This window comes from Larus michahellis, chromosome 5, assembly GCF_964199755.1.
Source record: "Larus michahellis chromosome 5, bLarMic1.1, whole genome shotgun sequence".
Lineage (NCBI taxonomy): Eukaryota > Metazoa > Chordata > Aves > Charadriiformes > Laridae > Larus > Larus michahellis.
Genome location: NC_133900.1, coordinates 14,701,163 through 14,722,174, shown reverse-complemented (window position 1 = coordinate 14,722,174; position 21,012 = coordinate 14,701,163). Strand labels below are relative to the sequence as shown.

General features: G+C 36.9%; 1 protein-coding gene across 10 annotated transcripts in view; it reads right to left on the bottom strand.

The window, feature by feature from the left end:
• The window catches only part of ANAPC10 (anaphase promoting complex subunit 10), a 188,398-nt gene that overhangs the window by 166,833 nt on the left and 553 nt on the right, over nucleotides 1-21,012 (bottom strand). For 6 of the 10 annotated variants that reach the window (XR_012587228.1, XR_012587227.1, XR_012587230.1 and 3 more), the window contains exons 2-4: nucleotides 15,274-15,390; nucleotides 13,748-13,838; nucleotides 12,284-12,404 (exon numbers count right to left, since the gene is read on the bottom strand). Coding sequence is in view for 4 of the 10 variants with exons in the window: in XM_074588886.1 (XP_074444987.1) it covers nucleotides 12,284-12,404; nucleotides 13,748-13,838; nucleotides 15,274-15,388 (327 nt within the window). In the remaining 6 variants the exon portion in view is untranslated. Of the gene's footprint in view, nucleotides 1-12,283; nucleotides 12,405-13,747; nucleotides 13,839-15,273; nucleotides 15,391-18,512; nucleotides 18,631-21,012 lie in introns of all 10 variants that reach the window. The other 4 variants (XR_012587225.1, XR_012587226.1, XR_012587229.1 and 1 more) reach the window with 1 other exon arrangement.

The window sequence follows — 21,012 nt, the reverse complement described above, 5'->3', positions numbered from 1 at the left end:
ATTCTTAATGACACTGTGAATAATCTCAGTTTTTCACTAAAATGTTAAGCTTCAGGAACAATATTAATAAAAAAGGATGATTGTAATGATACCCCCCCCATATACCTACATGAAATACACGTGTTCGTCTACTTTTACCTGAAGAAAAAGTCTGTCTTTTAATTTTTAGAGCTACAGAATAATATATTCTTACTACTGTTTATGCATGCCACCACTACTTGTGAATTTATGGAAATTTTTGGTTGTTTGTTTTGGTGCTGGCCTGACATAAAGCATGGCACATCCAGTGCATTTTATGGATTTGTTTTGGGTTTTTTTTGAAGTCTTACTTAGTAGCAGCACCCGATAACTTGCCATGAGGCAATACGTACTACAGATAGCTAAATCTGATTGAATTTGTACCGGTGCAAATAAAGATACTTACAAAATGGAAGCCACACATAGGCTAGAAAATAATAAGTGGCAGACCAACTGGCTCCTAATTTCTTCTGCATTGGGGCCACTTCCTCCCCCCACACCATTGCTAAACTGTTAAAGAGGAGTGGTTAAGATAGTCAGAGGATATTCTCAGCTGCTGTTGCGTACAAGTTGTTTAAGTGAAACAGGAAATAAGGTGTGATGAGCCAGTTGACCAGCACCAGTTGAGATGACAGCACAAGAATTTTAGTTATCCTAGAAAGTTCCCATTCCTTTTGCATCTTCTTTTCTTATGCTTAACCCAAATTAAATGTTAACTGCTGGCTTTCTTCTTTGAAGGATTTTAATACTGTGTTAGTAGTAGCACCCAGAGGGATCAGAATCAATCTTTGATTTGACCTTTCTGCACATATTTAGCACTTCTCACCGTTTGAAATTATCTAGTACTCCCTCTAAGGATTACTTTCCACAATTAAGTCTGTGAAGACAATCAGGTAAAACAAAGCTGATTATTTATAATTCACTGATTTTATCCTCCAAATCCCAATCCACAGTTTGTGGAAAAAAATAGCTCAAATGCCACTGCAAGATATTTCCAACTGGCTAGCAACCGCTCCAGAAAGAGAAAAGCAGGAGTGAGTAAGCAATATCTTACTATCGTCTTTGACACAAAAGAACTCAGTTTTAAACCTTTCAAGCAATATGCTGGCATTCAGTACTGGACTCCCACAATGTTCTTTTACTTATGGGATCCAGAACCAGAGCAGATAACTTTGTATTTCTCTGGGGAGAAGTCTGGGGAACTTCAATGATGGGAAAGAACATGATTGTAGAAAGTGGTAGGGGGAAGAAAAAGAAGAGGAGATAGGTAAACAGCCTTCTATTTAACAATTTTCACACAGTATGCAGGCCCCTTTACTACAGAAAAACCATAATCTCCCTTTCAAATTACACATCTGCTGATATCAGAAAGCAATTCTCCAAGACCTCCTCCCTAGCATGCTGCTCCCTAGAGATTAAAGAAGAGTCCCTTCTTTCAGACAGTTTCTTCAATGGTACCTACCTTCTTACTCTGCTAAACAACCAGTTAAGTCAGGTGTCTGTATTCCTCCCAGAATACTCATCATTCCCTCCACACTTCCCTAGAAGCCAATAAATGACACCACAGACAAAGAAAGCAAAGATTTTCAGCTTTCCTTAGCTCAAACCTTGAAGCCTTATGTGACCAGGAGCCTCTTCAAACATCCAAGAAAAAAACTTAACTGACAAAATCCACACAGCAGTTTCCCCTTGGGGACACACACAATTAAAATTGTTACCAGAAGTTTCCCTTAAAATCTTTTACAAGCAAGGAAAACAAAAAGAGATGCACAACGTTGTTACAGCAACCGTAGTTGAGGGGAGCAGGAACCAAAAGAAAACCCACCAATGAAGTCAAGTCTGTAGTATTTTATTCTTTTTTCAGACAGATAACCAAAAGCATAATTTCTATACTGGCAAGCATACACCGACATCATTTGCCACTGGCAATAATATTAGCAGAAGGACGTTAGCAGAGTTTAGGCAGTCAGATAAGTAGATAATTATCTTGAGTACTAAGGTAAACTACCACACTTTACCTGGCATGAACCTTTAAATCAGATTTAGAATCATTTCCTTTCCTCTTAACTTTTATAAGCCTAGCAAAAGACTAGAAACTGTAACGTCCCTGCATTAAACAGTTTGCCTACCAGGGTCTCCAACAACATGGCCAAGTGCAGACAGATTAAAAACAAATTAGAAAATAGATGTTGCTACACACTACAGTTTGCAAATGGATAGTATTACACATGTTTTTGCAAAATACAGTTAAAACGAATTCTGATCAACTGAAGGGGGTGATACAATCGAGCACCATAAAGACATTCTAGATGAGCCCACACACTGAAAACCAGCGTGAGCTGAAATGCTGGATGCACTTGTACTGTTTTAAAATATTAACGCCACAACACACTTACACTAAAAAGCGGGGGGGGAGGGGGCAGGGGAAGGGGGAACGAAGGCAAGGTGTTAAAATGCTGGAGTAGAGAATTTAAGTATTTGAGTCTCTCCTGTCATGCTACCATCTCCCCCTTCAACCACCCACTTTATTCCTCACTCCCATGATCAGTCTTGAAGCAGAATGTTTAAACAAAGGGAAGCGCATCGAGCACTCTCTTGATACGGTTTTTATGTTGGCAAAACCAAATCTCTGCTTGCTTCTCCTACTTCTGCAGCATTAATGATTATCTGCAAGAAGTATCTAGTGAACCTACATTGGTAAACTGTAATTAGAAATCCCTACAAACTTTGAAAAACCATTGACCAACAAATATCCCAGTGCACCCTCCAAACACAGAATCTTTATTCCAACAGGAACTTTCAGTAAAAAATGATGTGTGAACAGCAGACACTGATGTTCACACAAGCATACTGCATACAACCCAGCAGGCGATTTTTCTGTTTTTTTTGGATTATGCCCTGGAGGTGCTGGCACAATGGAATTTCAATACCATAATTGCTTATTTCTCTGTGTGCCAGCCTCTGAAATAACAGGTAAAAAGAAAAAAACAAAAAAAACACACACATAAAACAAACATTCTCCTTTTTAAATTACAGGAATCACAAAACAAAATGTTTTTAATTCTCTAGTTCAAACGATGTAATTTATAACCATGACACAAATAGAGAAGAAGCACAAAAGAAGGGAAAATACAGAAATAACATAACGTTCCCAAGGTTCAGTTTACAAGGACCTCACACAAAGTTTTTTTTTTTTTTTTTGCTACTCTTACTAGAAACAGTATTATTTGCTAAAAATGCAGTAGCTGCCAAAAGCTATGATCCATCTAAAGCAAACATGTTTAAGATGGAAATAGAGTGTTAATGCTGAAGAAAGACAGAATTGAGTATACAAGTTTTCTTTTAAAAGTGTTGAAGCAACTGCAGTACAGTGTTAAGTTTGTTTTTCATCTTTCTGAGCAAAAATTGATTGCATTTGCAGATAAGCACCTAAATTAGAGAGAAGTACACTAAGACAATAACAGAAGTAATCAAATTTCAAACTTTCTAATTAAACCTCTTTTTCCTGCAGAAGGTTATTGGGAATTCAACACTAGCCTTGGTTCACATGATAGAACAATGGGAAAATTTTCCGAATGGTTGAACGCTAACCCTGACAAGTGTGGAGAGCCAACTACAATACATTATATGGTAGCATAACCTGCCACCCACGTTGCTGAGAGAACAGCTTTCAAACACATGCACCGAGCTGTAAAACCACAAAATCCCTTATTACACATTGTCCCTTACTTAAGGTGAAATACACTATCCCCCCCTTTTACAAATCTTGGTGCTTTTTTTAAACCTTCATCTCTGAAGTTTATTTAGCAGCTAACTAGACTGTTTTTCAGACCTTTTTTCCAAATGCCATTTTTCCTGTTTTGTTTTCTAACCAAAATAAAATCATGTTTTTATAGTACATAGTGAAGCCTGTTATGTCTTTCACTGTTTTTTTTTTTTTAAATACTACTTCCACCTGTGACATTATCCAACTTTTTAAAAGGAAATGTCTGATATATGACTAATTCATTTGAAAAGATTTATTTCTCGAGTGAAATATTTTCCTTTTTTTAATAAGATACATGACTCATCACTGGTAAAGTAAAAAATGGTTCCATCATGCTTTTGATTGGACGACCAGATATTCTGTTATTTACTCTGATTCTTCTCCATTGTTACGCAATTTGAATATATTCAAAAAGATAAACTGCCACAATATGTGTGGTTATAGACACTGGCATTCTGTAAGTCAACCATTGCTGTAGAATGACAAACATACTCCACCCTCATTACAACATGCTGTGGTTACTAGCCAAACATCTCTGCCTTTTCAGAAAAGGGTACATTATAGCAGACCAGCAAAACAAATAATACAAGGGAACCTGAGATATGGTAAAAGCAATCACAATTGTTAGAAAACATAACTGAATAGGGAAAGTGAAATACTTAATGATTTTAAGAACACCTATAACCTCATGCTACGAGAAAAAGGTCACAGAAAAATGCTGGTATATAAAACTTTCTTAGTTAATGATTTCCCCCTCCTACCCGCCCCCCCCCCATCGCACATGTCTGCTGCTTGAATCATTGCATTCCAAGATAGTTAGAGGATATACACAGTTTCTTCAGGGGTTTTCAGCTGCAACTTTGCTGGCAATGGGAATTTTATTTGCAAGTGTTTCTATTCTACTGACAAGGTCAATTAGTCCTACGAACTATTGGTTGTTCTGTCTGATAGCTCAGTGTATTTATTCAAGCAAGCACTTTTACAACCCACAATTGAATGCAGACAGTTACCCTTGTAAACACGACTGTCCACAGGGATTTTTCACTACATTTTGGGCATGTAAAAAAAACACATGCTTTTCTTCTCTCAGCCTGATAGCACATAAGTTTGATTACAGCTTGAATTTCAAGAAGAGAAGGGAGGGTGCTACTGTTCTAAATATATACAGATAATCTATTGTACCTAAATATACATATTTGGACCAATTCCTAGGAGCCAAATAACACAGACATTTGATTGATCTCTCTATGAGCTCCAAAAATTTGGTAGTGCTATCAAAGAGACACAGATCAGCATCTCTCTCTATCAGGCATTAACAAGAAAAAAGACATGGTTTAAAAGAAACAAAGAGATGCTATATGTAGCACTAAGGGTTAAAGGCTACGTAAAATGCCTTCACAAAAGCCAGAAGCACAGGGGTGAGGGGGGGAGGCGGGGCTGTGGAAATCAGCTGCAGAAGTTGGTAGAGTTAAAAATAATAATAGTAATTAAGAAAAAAAAGACTATTCCACAGCTCTAGCTGGAATTTTCATGTGAAGAGGAAAAGTGACAGACCCTAATATCACAGAACTTTTATTAACACATACATATACTCCCTTCACACAAAATCTTGCAAAGAGATTCTTCATTTTTACTAATTAGGCATGGTAAAGGAGCTAGTCTATTAGTGCACTGCTCTTCATTACTCAAGTCTTCCGTGAACAAATCCTTCAGGGATATAAAGAAGGTAAGAAACTATCACGGAAAGCCAGTAATCCTTCATGGTTGTATCCTACCACTTTGGGTATCATACAGATACTACAAAAATTGAAATGCCTACTGAAACCTTCTGGGAAGTCTGTAGTACAAAAGAAAGTCACAGAGATAATCAGTAAGAAAATATGGATTCCATAAAGCAATAAACTTGGTGAAAAACACAACAGACGTATACACAGTATATTAAATCTCTAATAGCTATTTAATCAATATTAAAGCACCACTGAGAACAAACAGATTTTCTGAAAAATGTTACCAAGAAAAGTTGAGTCAGTATAACAAATTGATGAACAAGTGGGAACAAAAGGTTTTAAGGACTAGAAGAGGAAGTACTTTATTTTGGCTTAACTGAAGAAGGAACTTTAGATATAAGTGTGTATGGTGCTTTACCTTGTTTCTGTGGTGTTATTTTTTTATTATTTTTTTTTTGGCAGAGATAAATTATACCAGGGCAAAGCAGGCAATTCTAGACAGAACCGATTCATTTGAAGAAAAATTTTAGCAGTCACGGTCTGGTACCAATGAACATCACAATTATAAGTTTCAATCAGTCAGGTATAAACTAGACACAACACAGTGTGGACTTTGACTTGCGATATTGGTTCAATAGCATAGATAATTTGCATAGACTACAAACAAATCACTTAACCTTCCTACAAAACAACTAATACTATTACTATTCTACTTACTTTGAAAGAGTGTTGGAGAATATGGTCATCTAAATTTACAGTTGGTTTCCTATACTGTTCTATACTTGCTAAGTTAAATAAAGAGTTCAAGCATTTGGCACTCTCCATCTCACACACACAACACTAACTGCAACCTGCTCCTGTCCACCAGAGAGGGGACTGGAATTTTTTTATAGTATTGTAATTAGAGTACACTAGCCTATGAAAAATTCCCTGATCATACTGGAGGACAGTTTCCCTGCATTGATAACACAGTCTTTTTTTTTAATCTGAAGTTTTAAGCCATCCATATGAGAAAGTAAGTTATCTTGCCTTTTCTCATTGGCAGTGGAGAGAGAAGCTCTTTCACTTTTACATGAAAAGTCATACACATTTTCTAATTCCTTTTCCATGGTGGAACTTAGATCAAATAATCATGAAAAAGGTTGTAATTCCAGACAAGGCTTTCACATATATGTAAAATTTTGTGCTTCGATCAGTTTCTAGCCTCTATATACTTGAGTTCCCTCGAGGAAAGCTCTGTACTTCATCAAGTTCCTCCCTTCTGTGGATCTGTTGCCACTTTCTTTCACATGGCTTTTCCTCTGCTCCAGAAGGTAAAGTCAGACTGACAGTATTAAAAATACAGGGCCTCTTTAATGTACCCTTGCCTAATTGAGTCCCTCTGTGGCAAGAAAAGGTTCCTTCAGAAATTCATTTTTGAATGCTGAGATGCAAAACAAGAACAAGTATCTTTTTACATACAACACATGCCACAGCACAAAAACAATGTTTAGTTTTCCTCTTTTTTTACCCCCCCTAAGATCTAGCAGTAGAGATGTTTATTTCTCTTAAAATACCATTTCAGAGCAAGGTAAGATAAAATAGCTTAACTATTTTACGACACGTGCACCAAAATAATCTTCTATTCTTCAGAATTCTTTTAAATCTAATGCAGATCTTGCTATTTGTACACACATACCTCATATGCACAGGCGGCTATTTCAATAACTGCATTTCTCATGATTGCATAGTAAGCTCCATTCCAATGTGTTACCATTCCAGGGTATAAAAAGCAGGAAAGTTGCAATCCTGTTCATAATTTTCACAGTTTTAAGCATACATTAGTTGATTTCCATAAGCATAGGAATGATGAGCAGGTCAGATTGTATCATCCAGTGACGGCATTAGCAGGGAATAGTGATGTTATGTAATTAAATTACCCTTTCCTTTGTAGAGGAGTTCACGTGAACATCCCAGTTGGTGACTCACAAAATATCCTCTTTGCTAGAGGGTGAAAATATGGAGTACCAATTGCATCAAATGGAAATAACCCTACTTCGTAAACTTGACTCCTGCTCTTGACATCAATCACAAAATTTAATAACTAACCAGTGGATGATTCCACTCCCCTGCTCTGCAGATTTGCAGTATCGGTAAGTTTCAGATGTAAGGAACAGGTACTGTGTGCATCCTGATGAACTAAATCCATACCCAACTAGCATAACAGCAAATAACAATCAAAACAAACAAGATGATGTGCTGAGCTCATCTGCAGAGCATCCTAGCAACTACAGTTTGAAATTCTGTAAAACTAAAGCTTACTCAGTTTTTTTCTTAGCATCAAGTGTAGTTTGCAGAAAGCAGACTGAATATTTTTAATTGACATTCTAAACCCAGGGAATAATTAGGGGTCCAAAATGCATCTTTTCTAATATGGAAGAATGAACAGAGGAATGGTTTCTAACCAAAGTACTTGAAGTCTAGTAAGGAATCTAAATAAAGCAGCAGCAAATCAGTAATCCATCTTCAAAAGAAAGCAGTTTAAAATGGACCTTAGAGATGTTTGATCAGAGTATCAGAAACAGCACATTTTCTTGATTCATTAGGTCTCAAGGCCTATGACAAGTTAGCATCTCCATGTTCCTCAGTATCTACGTTTACTGCACGTACAGAAAACAGGTTGAGATTGCTAGCTGTTGAATTACAGAAAATGTCTAGAAAAGTCCAGTCTCTTCACTACAATCACTGGATGCTGTAGGAGTAAAAGATTACAGTAGGGACAAGCTTCCTTAACTACCTCTTGGAAAAGCTCCCCAGTTTGGGCATTCCTCTGGTTGATAATTCCCTGCTCTAGTGCAGGGCCTCTTAAACCAGTGAAGAGGTGGCCCTGTCCGTGGTGCTTGGTCACAATACCATGCCACCAGGGAGACTGCTGTGCTTGCGACAGCTCTGGAGCACCTGGTGACAAAACACCAAGGAAGACCAAACAAGCTAGAAAACAAACTGAAAACAAAATAGACAGCAATTCAACAGAAGACAATAAGAAGCTGAAACAAAGGACTCGCGCTGTTGCCAGCAAAGGCGTATTAAGAAAACAGGGCTTTCACCTGAGTCTTCAGAACTGAGTCTTGTTGAAAAGGTTAACTAGGCTTTTGTTCCAGGAGGAAAGCATACAGGAACTCAGTTAAAGCTGGCCTCTTCCAAAGCAATATTTAATACTTAATATCATTCTTTGGTGCAAAGTCTGCTATGTAGGACCTCCAGTGACAAAATGTCTGTTTCCTACCTATAGAACTATCCATCGCTGTTCAGTGATAGAGCATTGCATACCTCTAAAGGCTGTTAACCAGGGGAGTTACCCTGTTCCAGCAGCATTGCTTCAGACTGAATGCCTTCCAAAAGAAGCAAAGAGCAAACTCCTTGCTTACCTAGGTTACACAAAGCCATCATGCTATCTGTTTGCAGATTTGCCCTACTGTATAAAGACAGCCCATTTGTGGACAGAGGCTTCCTCTCCCCGCCTTCAATGAGGTATTTCGGATTATTTCCTTTTAGGCCTGAACATTAATACATCTTATCTGTCATGTGGATTATTAAATACCCTTAAGCAATTTGAAAAGCAAAGTACATGTGCCATGCACTAGCAATTGTTTGGTCCTATCACAAAGCTTGCCAGTTTCTCTGAACTACACATACAACTAAATAAAAGACATGTCCTACTCCAAATCAAAAATAACGGGAAAAGTCCAAAAAGTGTGCTGGAAGAACTAACTCCTACTGGAATAGGCAGGAAATTATGCTTGTCTAGTTGCAACTTACGTAGTTACAGCGAAGACATGCATGCCTGTTGTTGAGTCCTCTACAGGGCACAGCAGAACACAGCAGAATAGAAGACTTTGTCTCTTTCAGGAGGGGCTTCACCTTTTAAAGCAACTTTAATTTTGTGATTAAACACCAGCGGCTTCTCAGATGTGAGGTAATGTGAGAAGTGAGTAAATATTTTCTAAAAGCCCGACCCACACCTTCCCAGAGAGTGTCTTTTCTATACAGAGATGTAGAACTGTAATACAAGAGTTTACAGGTGTCTTGCTTTGCTGTGTGAAGTACCTACATTACAGGCTGACAGCAGAAGCCATTGAAACTACTAGGTGAATTAACCTGAAACCCTACCTGCATTTAGTCATAACACTTAATCTTTTTATGGCAAGACAAACTGCTGATGACCTAAATGTCTTGGAGAAGTACAAAGGCAACAGGCAGGTAAGCATTATTTGAAGAGACCAGAGATCTCTTATAGCCAACATTTCACTAGCATCCTTTGCGGTGGGTTATTTTCATATCATGAGAAAGCGCAATAACTGAAATCACATACTGAAGAATCTGGATGCTGTTCCAAAAAATGCCTCTATAGACTATCTTGTCCATCCAAACTGTTTGCACCATTATGTGGGAGAACTCTGAGACTGGAAATGAGAAAATATTTGCTCTCCAAGCTTGACAGCTGTGATAAAGAGGCACTTAAGTCAGAGGCGAAGGCTCACTGCACACATCTTAACTGTAGTTCCTCCAGCTGAGCAAGGGAATAATACTGCCAGGCTATGACGGCTGTTCTCACCCATAGGATGGGGTACAAATAACTTGTTTCTCAGAGGGGGAAAAAAAACCTTTTATTTAGAAAATAATTTCATCTCAGGTTCCAAAACACTAGCCCACAAACTAAAGCTAATCTTATATTAGTGATAAAACTTAGCCTAACAGCATGTTGCATTGTTTTGAAAATTAGACCATTAGGAAGAAAACACACGGAGGCATCATAGGACTTTCATTAGGCCCTGAAAGCTGGGCATGCGTCCATGGAAAAATATAAAATGATTTAGCTGGATTTTCCACCCAGCTAATCAGTCCTGAAGCCAATTGAATCATTGTATAATTAAGCAGATTTCTCTAAAGAGCTCATAACAGTTCACACTACTTTAATAACCTGCCTATGTGTCAGAGAAGCTAAGGAAAAGAGGAAGTTTCAGGACTGAAGGAAAATTTAAGAAACATGTTCTGAGTATCAAGCAGTTTAGGAAATATGAAAATTGACAGCAGTACTTAACATTACAGTGGTGACCCAAGTTAGTTGCTAGTATTTTACAGCATCAAAGTATTGTTTCTCATTAGTAAGCAGCTTGACCATATTTTCATCTCAGTTTTGAAGTAACAAAAGCCTATGAGCATGTGGTATGCATAAGAATTACTGCTCTCACGCAACATATTAGTCATATTAATATACTATAAGAGACCCTAGTAACTTGTTTCATTTAGAAGTGCCTTTTTAAACTAAATACATTGTGTAGAGAATCCTGTGTTTAGCAAGAAAAAAGATAAAGAAGTATTGCCTGAAAGACTGTGGAAGACTAATATGCATATTATACATTTTATTGTTTCTATAGATGTTTAATAACACATATACCCTCAAAGGTGGAAGTTTACTACTGTATAAGGAACTGAAGTTATTGCAGTTATACATATAGTGCTGTACTAAACGTTATTATAAAAGGATAATCATCTACTCATCGGAAGAGTAGACTACAAGCACAAAATCAAACTGATAATTAAGGACAACAATGACATCTAGTGGACACTCAGAAACAGACCCGTAGCCTAACACAAAAGATCCAGCTACTGCTATTTAATGTGCAACTCCCAAATTGCTACAATGCAATTAAGAAGATTAAATGACAGAATTCGCAATTGATGAAAGTAAAAGTAATGTGATGATTCATTTCTTTCAAAAGAATATTTAATTAAAAAGAGTCAAGACCCTTCCATTTGAGATTTAGGATAAAAGTATAGGTCAAAACTTGAGAGAATGTCACAAATTATTTAAAGTATATAGATAGATACATAGCGCCAGCATAAGAGAGGCGGACATGTTTCCTACACTTTCTATTCCCACTGCATCTACAACCTTCTACTTATAAGTTGCTTTTGTTGGGACTTTAAACACTGAAAAACAAAGTGAAAACAATAGAAATGCCAAAAGTAAAAATTCAAACCACTATTTAGCACCTCCCTTTTCTCATCATTCTGATCCTTCTGTTATTGTAAAACCTGCTGTAGAAGGGAGGTAAGTTAAACCTTCCCAATATATCAGCCAGTAGCTGCTGAGCTCCAGAGAAGAGGAATCTGAAACATGAGGCCACCGTGACTCAAAACTAGCAAAGACACCTGCCGATAAGTAATCCAATTAGTTTACAAGATGGACTTCTACAAAGATCATGGATTATTTTAAATCTGCTTTTACTATTTACGAAAAGGCTAGCAAAAGTAAGCAGTTAGAGCAACTCGAATCTCATCTCAGTTGTTCCACCAAAGAAACTTTTTCTGGCAAGAAGTGTCACCATGAAAAAAATATATTGGTTTTGGCTATTACACTTCTGTAAATTAAAACATTAATAAAACACTACACAGCTATATCCCATTCCAAGTCTTAAGCATCAAATATCTTATGTACAGAAATGGAAGTAGGATTTTTGCATCATATTATTAAAAACAAAATACCACATCCCTTCCAAAATTTCTGCATCTCAGTGACTGTCCAGTATAAAAAAAAGGCATTGCAAAAGAGTAAAGCATCATTTATGAACACATTTAATTGTCATTTACATTAAACTTTCAAATTAAATTGTTATCTTGCTTGCTTTATATATGATTTTGGAAAGTTAGTGTTGCAATTTTTACTACATCAGATGTCCTAGTGAGAGAGGACTATTATGAGACAGAATGGAAAGCATCATTGACCTACCCGGATCTCCTGGAGATTATGAAAATTATTTCCTACTCTGACAGAGATTTTGCTCGGAGTGTAACTTTCATCAGATTTGTAGTCTGCATAAATACATAATGTCTTCACTGTTGTTTTTCTTCTGCAAGAAACAACGAAAGCTATGCAAGCATTGTAAAGAAAACTATTCAGGATGAGTTTGTTGCTAGTTTGTAGTAACTAAGGATGTAAGTGTTCTAAAACTTAATACAAGTGTGTCTATGGGTTTGTAATAGCCCCACTGTTAAAGCAACTAGGTGTTTTTCCACATTAAGTTATGCACATAGAGTTGATTTTCACTATTCTTTGTCTGCCTTCAGAAGTGTCAGTATACCAAGAAATACAACAAAAGGCCAAGATGCCAAATAAGCACTTGTATGTGATGAAGCATATGTTTAGCTTCACAAATATGTGCTCTATTACTATACCAAAGAGTTCTCCAGAAAGCAAATAGAAAAGGTGACAAACATCTAACCTCATCTTAAGAGTCTGGCTAAAGAAAAAGGACCAAAAGCATCCTACACAGAACAGAATAGGAAAACGTTTCTCAAGCAATCAGATGTTAAGCCATATAGGACTTTAACAAGAGTCATCTACCCTTCAAATTACACTCAAGGACAGAAAATCAGGAGAAAAATGTCACCTTAGGCAGGTAAATGCGAAACTGTTACAAATGACGTACTATTAAACATTGCTTTTTGTTGTTTATTTAGGCATTTAATAACTATAACATTTGAAAATCTCATTTTTATAAATGCTATCTAACTGACTTCTTACCAGTTAGGTAACAGGACTAACCCAGGAGTCCTTGCACTTCCAAAATTCCTATCTTGGTGAACAGTAATCAGTACAAAGTTACACAAAGCACCCTAACCCATTGCCCTGGTTTCAGCTGAGATAGTGTTAATTTTCTTTCCAGTGGCTGCTGTGTTTCAGATTTGGCATGCAAGGAATGTCAATAATGCATATTGTTCTTGTTGCCAGATGATATTTATACTACTCAAGGACTTTTTTCAGCTTCCCAAAGAAGCTGAGAGGGAGCATAGACAGAACAAGCTGGCCAAAGGAATATTCTGTACCTTAGACATCATGCTTAGTATATAAATGGGGGTTGGCCAGGGTGCAGGAATCCGAGATCGCTGCTCAGGTTGGGCTGGATGACCAATTCACTGGGTGATGAGAGTTTGTCGTATTACTTTATCTTGTATATTTTTAAACCATTATTATTGTTGTTATTATTTTCCTTTCCATTATTGTTCTATTAAACTGCCTTTATCTCAACCCAGGAGTTTGGTTGTTGTTTTTTCTTTTTTCCTTTCCCCTCCTTTTCTCCCTCTTCTCCCTCCCCTTCACAGGAGGGGCAATGAGAACTGAGCAAGCAGCTGTGTGATCCTAGCTGCCAGCTGGGGTTAAACCACAACACCCATATAGAGTAACTTTTAATACCTAAATTGGATGTTCACCAAATGAGGCTGTGATCCATCTGACTGCCAGTAAGTTTCTAGATTATCATCTCGTAACTGATCCACTCCAAATCCTAAAAAAAAAGAAAAGGTGATAGTCTTGAATATTCCAAATATCCCATTTCCATGACGTAAACATCACAGACATAACTTTTCTACAGCTACTACAAACTAAAGCACGCATCTTAAGTTATAAAGATATCTGAGTTGTGTCTATGCTTTCGTGACAAAACTTAAACAGGGGAAACTGTGAATCAAGCTTGGCTCAGTACTCAAGCATCTTTACATTCTTATCTCATGTTGAAGTCTGTGAGGTTTGAAACCATTCAACATGTCCTGGAATTCCAAATGGTTAAGTAGTATTTCATACTAATTGCAAGAACAATGCTTAATGGTTAGGCTTTTCCACCTACTCTATAATCTAAGTACCGAACTAATGGAAAATCATTAGCAGAGACCATCCATTTATTATAAAATTTTAACCAAATATAACATTTTCTTTTTAAGTAGTCTCCCAAAATATTTTTACTTTTTCAAGTTAGTAGCTAGAATAAGCAACAGATGGCAAAACCAGTATTCCTGCAAGTCAATGCCATCATGCTTAAAGAAACAACCACAAATCCAAATTTCTCCCGTTCCATCATTATCTGTCCATTTACTAATCACATCCTTTTATTGATGGCCCACACTAGTGGCAGTTTTAATTCAGCAGTTGAAGATTAATCTGCAATAAAAAGCTACCTTCACTCTGTTTGAAGCGACTAAACCATACGATGTTTTCCTCCAAGTAAGGTACCAGGATATCAGACCAAAGGTGTTCAGCCTGAGCACAATATTGTGACATAAAGGGATCATGGACTCTAGGCTGCAGCAAGACACCAGATCAATTTCCAACAGATATTTCTGAAATATCTGAAATATTCTGAAATGAACTCAACTACCTCAAATGAAAAGAATACAGCTTTTCAGATACTTTGAGCAAGTATAAGCTATCATTAACTGCACTTCAAGACCATTTATGATAGTTTCATTTTACCTGCAGGATTTTAGGGAACTATACTATAATGGCTGATTCCACACAAAGTTTGGACAGAACATTTAGGTCGTCCAGCTGCATGATTTCTCTAAGTTAAAAATCAAAGATACCCAGGCAAAATGCCAAAGCATAGAAACAATTACTCAGTGCTGGGTGTGTTTCTGTTCACATGGTTTAGTTTGTTCACTGTTTAAGAAAAAAAAACAATTAAGTATAAAATCGGTAAAAGATCCATTTTGTCAATATGAGATATTTCTTCAATGTAGGGATTTCCAATATAGTTATAACTTTCATATTGCATCAAATGTAGACTAGGCCAAAATTACTTGTAGTGGCTACCCATACAGCTTATACTACAGTGGTTTTACTGCTACATTCTGTATGTATGTCTTCTTATCAAAACATAAAACACTATATATTCTAAGAAGAAAAATGTACATTCAGGTTTTTTACATCATTTATTGTGATTTTACCTGGCTTACAGGATGAAAGAGACCAAACTGCTTGTGAGCCTATTTCTCTAACAGTACCAGTCCTCTCTAACTGCTTTGGATCAGCACCAGGTGGTGTCTTGTTTGGGGTAGTCATTTCTAGTAAAAGAAAACAAGTGAGTTAATTGATACATCTTTAGCTGGATGGGAAAATTAAAGGGTTGTGTTTGTTCATATAGATGCTTCAATTCTTTGGCCTCACACTTACATAGTAGTCTACAGAATATGTGGTTTATACATATAAACATACACATATATGTATACATTTTTGCATGTCTGTAGAACTTTTTATTTATATATAATAAAATAATGTATATAAAGTAAAAAATAAAATATATCTTTAAATAAGAGGTTCCACATGCATGTAAATTTTGCGTCCTTAAAACACACTTGGAACATTCATAAGATATTTTACTTGTATCATTCTAATTCACACATACAGAATTAGTCAGGGTTTCAGGATTTTTTTTTTTTAAGGTTTGTTTAAGAAATTACAACAGACCCTGTTGATTTAAAGGATAGCAATACAACTTCATTTCCCCCCGACACACACTTAAAGAGTTTTCTTAATCTGCAAGTTCAGAAGCCTGTTCAGAAGCTAGAGCAAACCTGTCCTCCTGGAGATGCTTCTCCTTAAAAACAGGAAATATGAGTTTCAAAAAAATTGTATAGCCTCTGATTTGGTAGGGATTGGTTATTGCCACATTTATCCATAGTCTATTTCCTTAACTTCACAACTTCATCTGGAATAATTACCCTGTGACTTGCACTGCTCAAGTAATCACATTCACTCTCAACACACAGACTACAACATAATCATGTTGTGTTTCATATAGTATAGAGCACATTACTACTTCCTAGAAAGTAGCTTAAAAGACTTTTTTTTAATAAAAAAAAAAAAAGAGATTCCAAAGAAACATAAGTGCCATGCAAGGAACTACATTTAATTTTAAGCTTTAATGTAAAGCACTCAAAAGTCAGGGAATTAGAGTTGACTTCTAATCCTTTGCTAACATGCATGACATCATATTATGCTCTGCTAAGGTGAGAATAAGTCTTCCAGCACCTCTCTTAGATAGTTAATGAGGTACTGAACTTGGCTGGTATCCACAGGATCCAGATCTTACCCACTAAAGAAGTGATGCAAGGCAGAGATAAGACTTCCTGTGTAAGAATAGCTCTGTAGCTAAAAACTCTTTGGTCGGACACAGGAAATCTGAATTTTGTAGTGTACGTTGCTGTCTGCACCACTTTCTATTGGCCCTTGGCAAATTTTTTTTTTTTTTCATTTTGCAAACACACTTGAAACAGCCTTAAAGGATTTTTTGCTAATTTCTCATATACAAGATGGCAGTCCTGACTACCATAAAAAAATCTTAAGAAAGATTTTACTAGGCATGTAATTATAAATATTGACAACAGCAAGTGTCATAAAAGGTCACAAACAGAAAGCATTACGCAGGCAGTATCCTCTTAGAAAAGCAGGTTGAACACTACACAGCTAATCCTATAGACATCACACATACAACTCACAGATATACTAATCCTAGTGTCATCCAATTAAAAACAAACCTCGTGCAACAAGATGTTTTAGAGTTCTTGTCTGTACAGAAAATTTTTATTTGAAAAAATACCAAACTATTTAAAAAATTAAACAGGCTATCCATTTAGCCATTCCTATAACAAGACATTAGCACATAAATCTCCCCTAGTCGCTATATTAACATATCACATTATCTGTTTTAAAACTTCTATCGGGTTTTTTACAATAGTCTCATTAAAACATAGCTGTTTTCTATTGAATTGACTACACCATAAACCTGTATATCTGTAGAATAGATTATAGACTATAATAGAAAATACATAACTTACTCTAGTTGCTACTTAATACAGCTTTAAATTTATTGATAGCAACTTCAATAATACACAATGTCACAAGTATTCTAATCTTCTAAGCATTTAAAAGTGTCTTGGAAAAAAATATAAAACACTTCATTCACAGCTACCCAAAATACAAATATTTTTTTTCACAGAATGGTTTGGATTGGTGGGAGGCATCTCCAAAAATCATCTAGTCCAACCCCTATCCTACAACAAAATTAAAATTATGTTTATTAAGCACTGGAGAGACTGTTTTCCTGGACTTGATTTTTAAAGCTCAAATCACCTCCTACAGCAAACTCTGCACTATTTTATTACTTTTGTGACAAGGAACCAACTAAGAGAGGTCGAGTTGCATTCACCGTAATTCTCAGATTTATATTAAAGCAAATAATGCTGTTCTGGATAGCTTTTCTGAAGCTTCTCAATGATCTAAGAATTTTAAAAGCAGAAAGCTCATAGAAGTACTAAGGAAAAATAATACAGCAACAGGGCAGCTCACCCAAGTAACACTTTTGGACATTTTTCCAGCAGAAGTACAAGTGTCTCATTTGGGACAAGACACAAATTCTTAACATTAAAAGTAATTTAAGTCACCAAATAAAAAAATTTAAAAAAAAATACCTTCTTAGGCCAAGAAGATAATGGAATGAGTGTTGGTCTTATTTTTTTCAGGCTGTGTAAAAAAAGCAATCTGTCTAGAAGCCCTTCTCCCTGACACATGCCAAGAAATGGAAAGACACACTGCATCTATAGAAGCATTGGCTGGAAACACCTACAATTTTCCAATTCAGTTATTCCAAAAGACCACTAATAGGCTGCTGTTTCCTTATAACAACTTTGATATATTAATGTCTTAATGACATTATCAACCTCACACTTCCATTTTGCCACTTTCCACTATATGGCATGTACACCTTTGGATCAAGGCAAGGCGGCAGCTAAGCTTTTTTCCCCCTCCTTGAACTCCATATTCCTCAGCATCTTCCTTAGCTATGTTTGTTCCTTTCCAGAGAACATCCCTGTGAAGTAGTACCCATTAAAGATGCTTAAACAAACATACAGTTTATAAACAGAGTGAAATGGATTTAAATGGTTCACCAGTCTACCTTTCACAATCAAAACAGAAGGGTCATTTTCAGTCTACCAGTGGAAGATGCTTTGAAAAGGTGGATACTTGAAAGCAAACCCTTCACTAAGCACACACATACTCTTCGGCAACACACTGAAGAGGAGATACAGAAGGATACATTGTGGTCCTTTCCTACTAAAGCAGTTTTCTGCAATTAAAATTTCTAATTCCACCATGGTAGTATGCACAGAATTGTTTAAATGCACACCCATAAGGGCCTTTGAGAGAGCAAACCATCCTCAACAGTAGTATGTCCAGCCATTTACTTCTCCAACAAAAGAGATTTCACAATCTTTGTGGACAGCCAGCTTCAGTGTTTCATCAACCTAAAAGTCAAACATTTTGCTTTAACATCCAATCCAAGTATTACCTTTTAAAATCAAGCACGATTTCTTCTCTTGCTCTACAGAGAGCTCAAAGACTAGTTAATCACTAGCCTTTATGTAGCAACCCTTTTATAGATGTGAGGGCACTCATCAAATTTGCTCTTAGTTTCTTCTTTTCTAGTATGCCTATGACTTTCAAGTTTCCCTCACAAACCAAGTTTTATAAACCTAATATTCCCGCAGAGTCTAGAGATCTACATACATACTATGGTTAAAAAATCCAGACATACCATTTTAGCTAAGGCCCTTAATTCAACAGAGCAGACTAATCACTTTCCTTGTCTTTATATTTAATCACACCTGTTAACATGCCAAAATAACATCTGTCTAGTTGAAAGGTCATCATATTATCAATTAATATCTAATTTACAATGCACTACAGTGCTCAAATGCTTTTTTGGGATACTGTTTGCTCTTCAGTAATACCCTTTGCACTAATAATGCCTTTGATTTTTCCTCCCTGTGTTCTCTTCTTCCCTCAGTTCTTGTTAACTGAGCTTAATTACACTGGTTTCCAATCTGCTATCAATCTTCTCAAGATCATTTTGAATTCTGACCCTGAGCTGTACAGCACTTGCAATCCTTCCAACTTGCAATCCTTCCAACCTATCTATTTTGTGTTCACCATTACAGAAAACAATGAAAATACATTCAAAACAGAACTCCCCAGGAGGATACTTCGTGACATCCCTGTTTAAAAATGAATTATTTACAAGTCAGCTTCAAAAGCAATTTTTCAACCAGCTGTACAACATCTCACCAAAATTATTTTTAGACCACATTTCAATAGCTTAAAACAAGCTACTGAACATCACCCCAGACAACTACAGAAACCCTGTAAAACCCAGGACACAACCCTTATATTCCTTCCCCATTAACTGCATTGGCTACTCTAAAAAAAAAAAGTTGATCCAGACTGGTTTTAACAAACCAAACTAGCCCGTTTTCTGTTTGCACATTGTTTTTAATTGTCTTCTACTTGCTGACAAGTTCTCCTCCCAAACCACCACCTCAGAATCTTTCAGGGGATCAAAGCTTGGCTAGCTTTGTACTATTTTAAAAATTAATTGTTCTGATTGCATTCCCATCATATCATTTCATTCAGTTTTAGCAACACTACAACTTTTACAGCAAAACTGAACAAAGGCTGCACTGACTACTCCAGCGTTTTTGCAACACCCATGACTTATAAGACTGTTTTTCCTGTTGTTCCTAACAGGAGGGGATTTCACACCTCCGATTCCCTGACTTTCATACTTGAAAAAAAACTCCTTTCACCTCACAAGCTTTTTTCCCTGCTCTCATTTTCTTTGGATGGATCCTTGTTGGCTTAAGACCTTTAAAGATCTCAAGATATATCCAGAAACCAGACTCTTACTGTGCTTCCTATTTTTTATTCAGATGGAAGATTAAACAGTAACATCGAACATTCAAATTACTAATGTTTAATTAATATCTAATAACAACAGCAAGTGTTCAGTAAAACCTATTTCACCTAGGTCACCTGTACATTTGATCCCTCAGATTATTCTTTCGATATAATTTTAAACACCTATTATTTTTACTCTGCTTTCAGTATACTGCTTTAAGCATATTAGTGAAAGTGACTTAAGTCTTTTATTGCCACAAGCATAAAAAAAAAAATCACTAAAAATGAGGTAATTAGAGCAACTGCACAAGAAAATTACAATTTTTATATGTGTAACCCTAATCAATCTAAAGAAATACATTTTTTAAAGACGTATTTTTGTACAAGCCCAGACTTCCAAAGTAAGGGCACAAGTAAGGATCCTAGTACGGATATAAGTTGGTCTTTAAAGGACGCAAACACTTCTTTACAAGTGCTTACATTAAGTGAAAAACAGTCTTTAAAAAAAGACCCAGTAACCAGCAGATGAAGCCAGTTTGACCAATCAAGCCACTTTCACTCAGGCCTCCTGAGGGAGGCTTCTTTGTAGGGCTTTTAGTTGTGATTTTAAGTATAACTGATTAGTTTTACAACACTGTGTTATGGCCCAGTCCCCCAGGCCTACAAAACACTTAAATATTGGAAATAAATCAGCAACACCCACTGAGAAAACGCACCGGCTGCGGTTAATCCCCAGACCGGGCTCCCCTCTCCCAGCCGGGGGAGTCGATGCAAACACACCAGCGCGCACCTGGGGAGGCACCGGGAGGGGCGACCCCCTACCCCGAGCCGGTGGGCGCCCCACCACCGAGCGAGGACACCGCGCCAGCCCGCGGGGCTCCCCGGCGGCCCCCGTGACACCTAGAGGCCAGACGCCGGAGAAGCCGCCCCCCCCCCTCCCCCCCAGCTCCCTT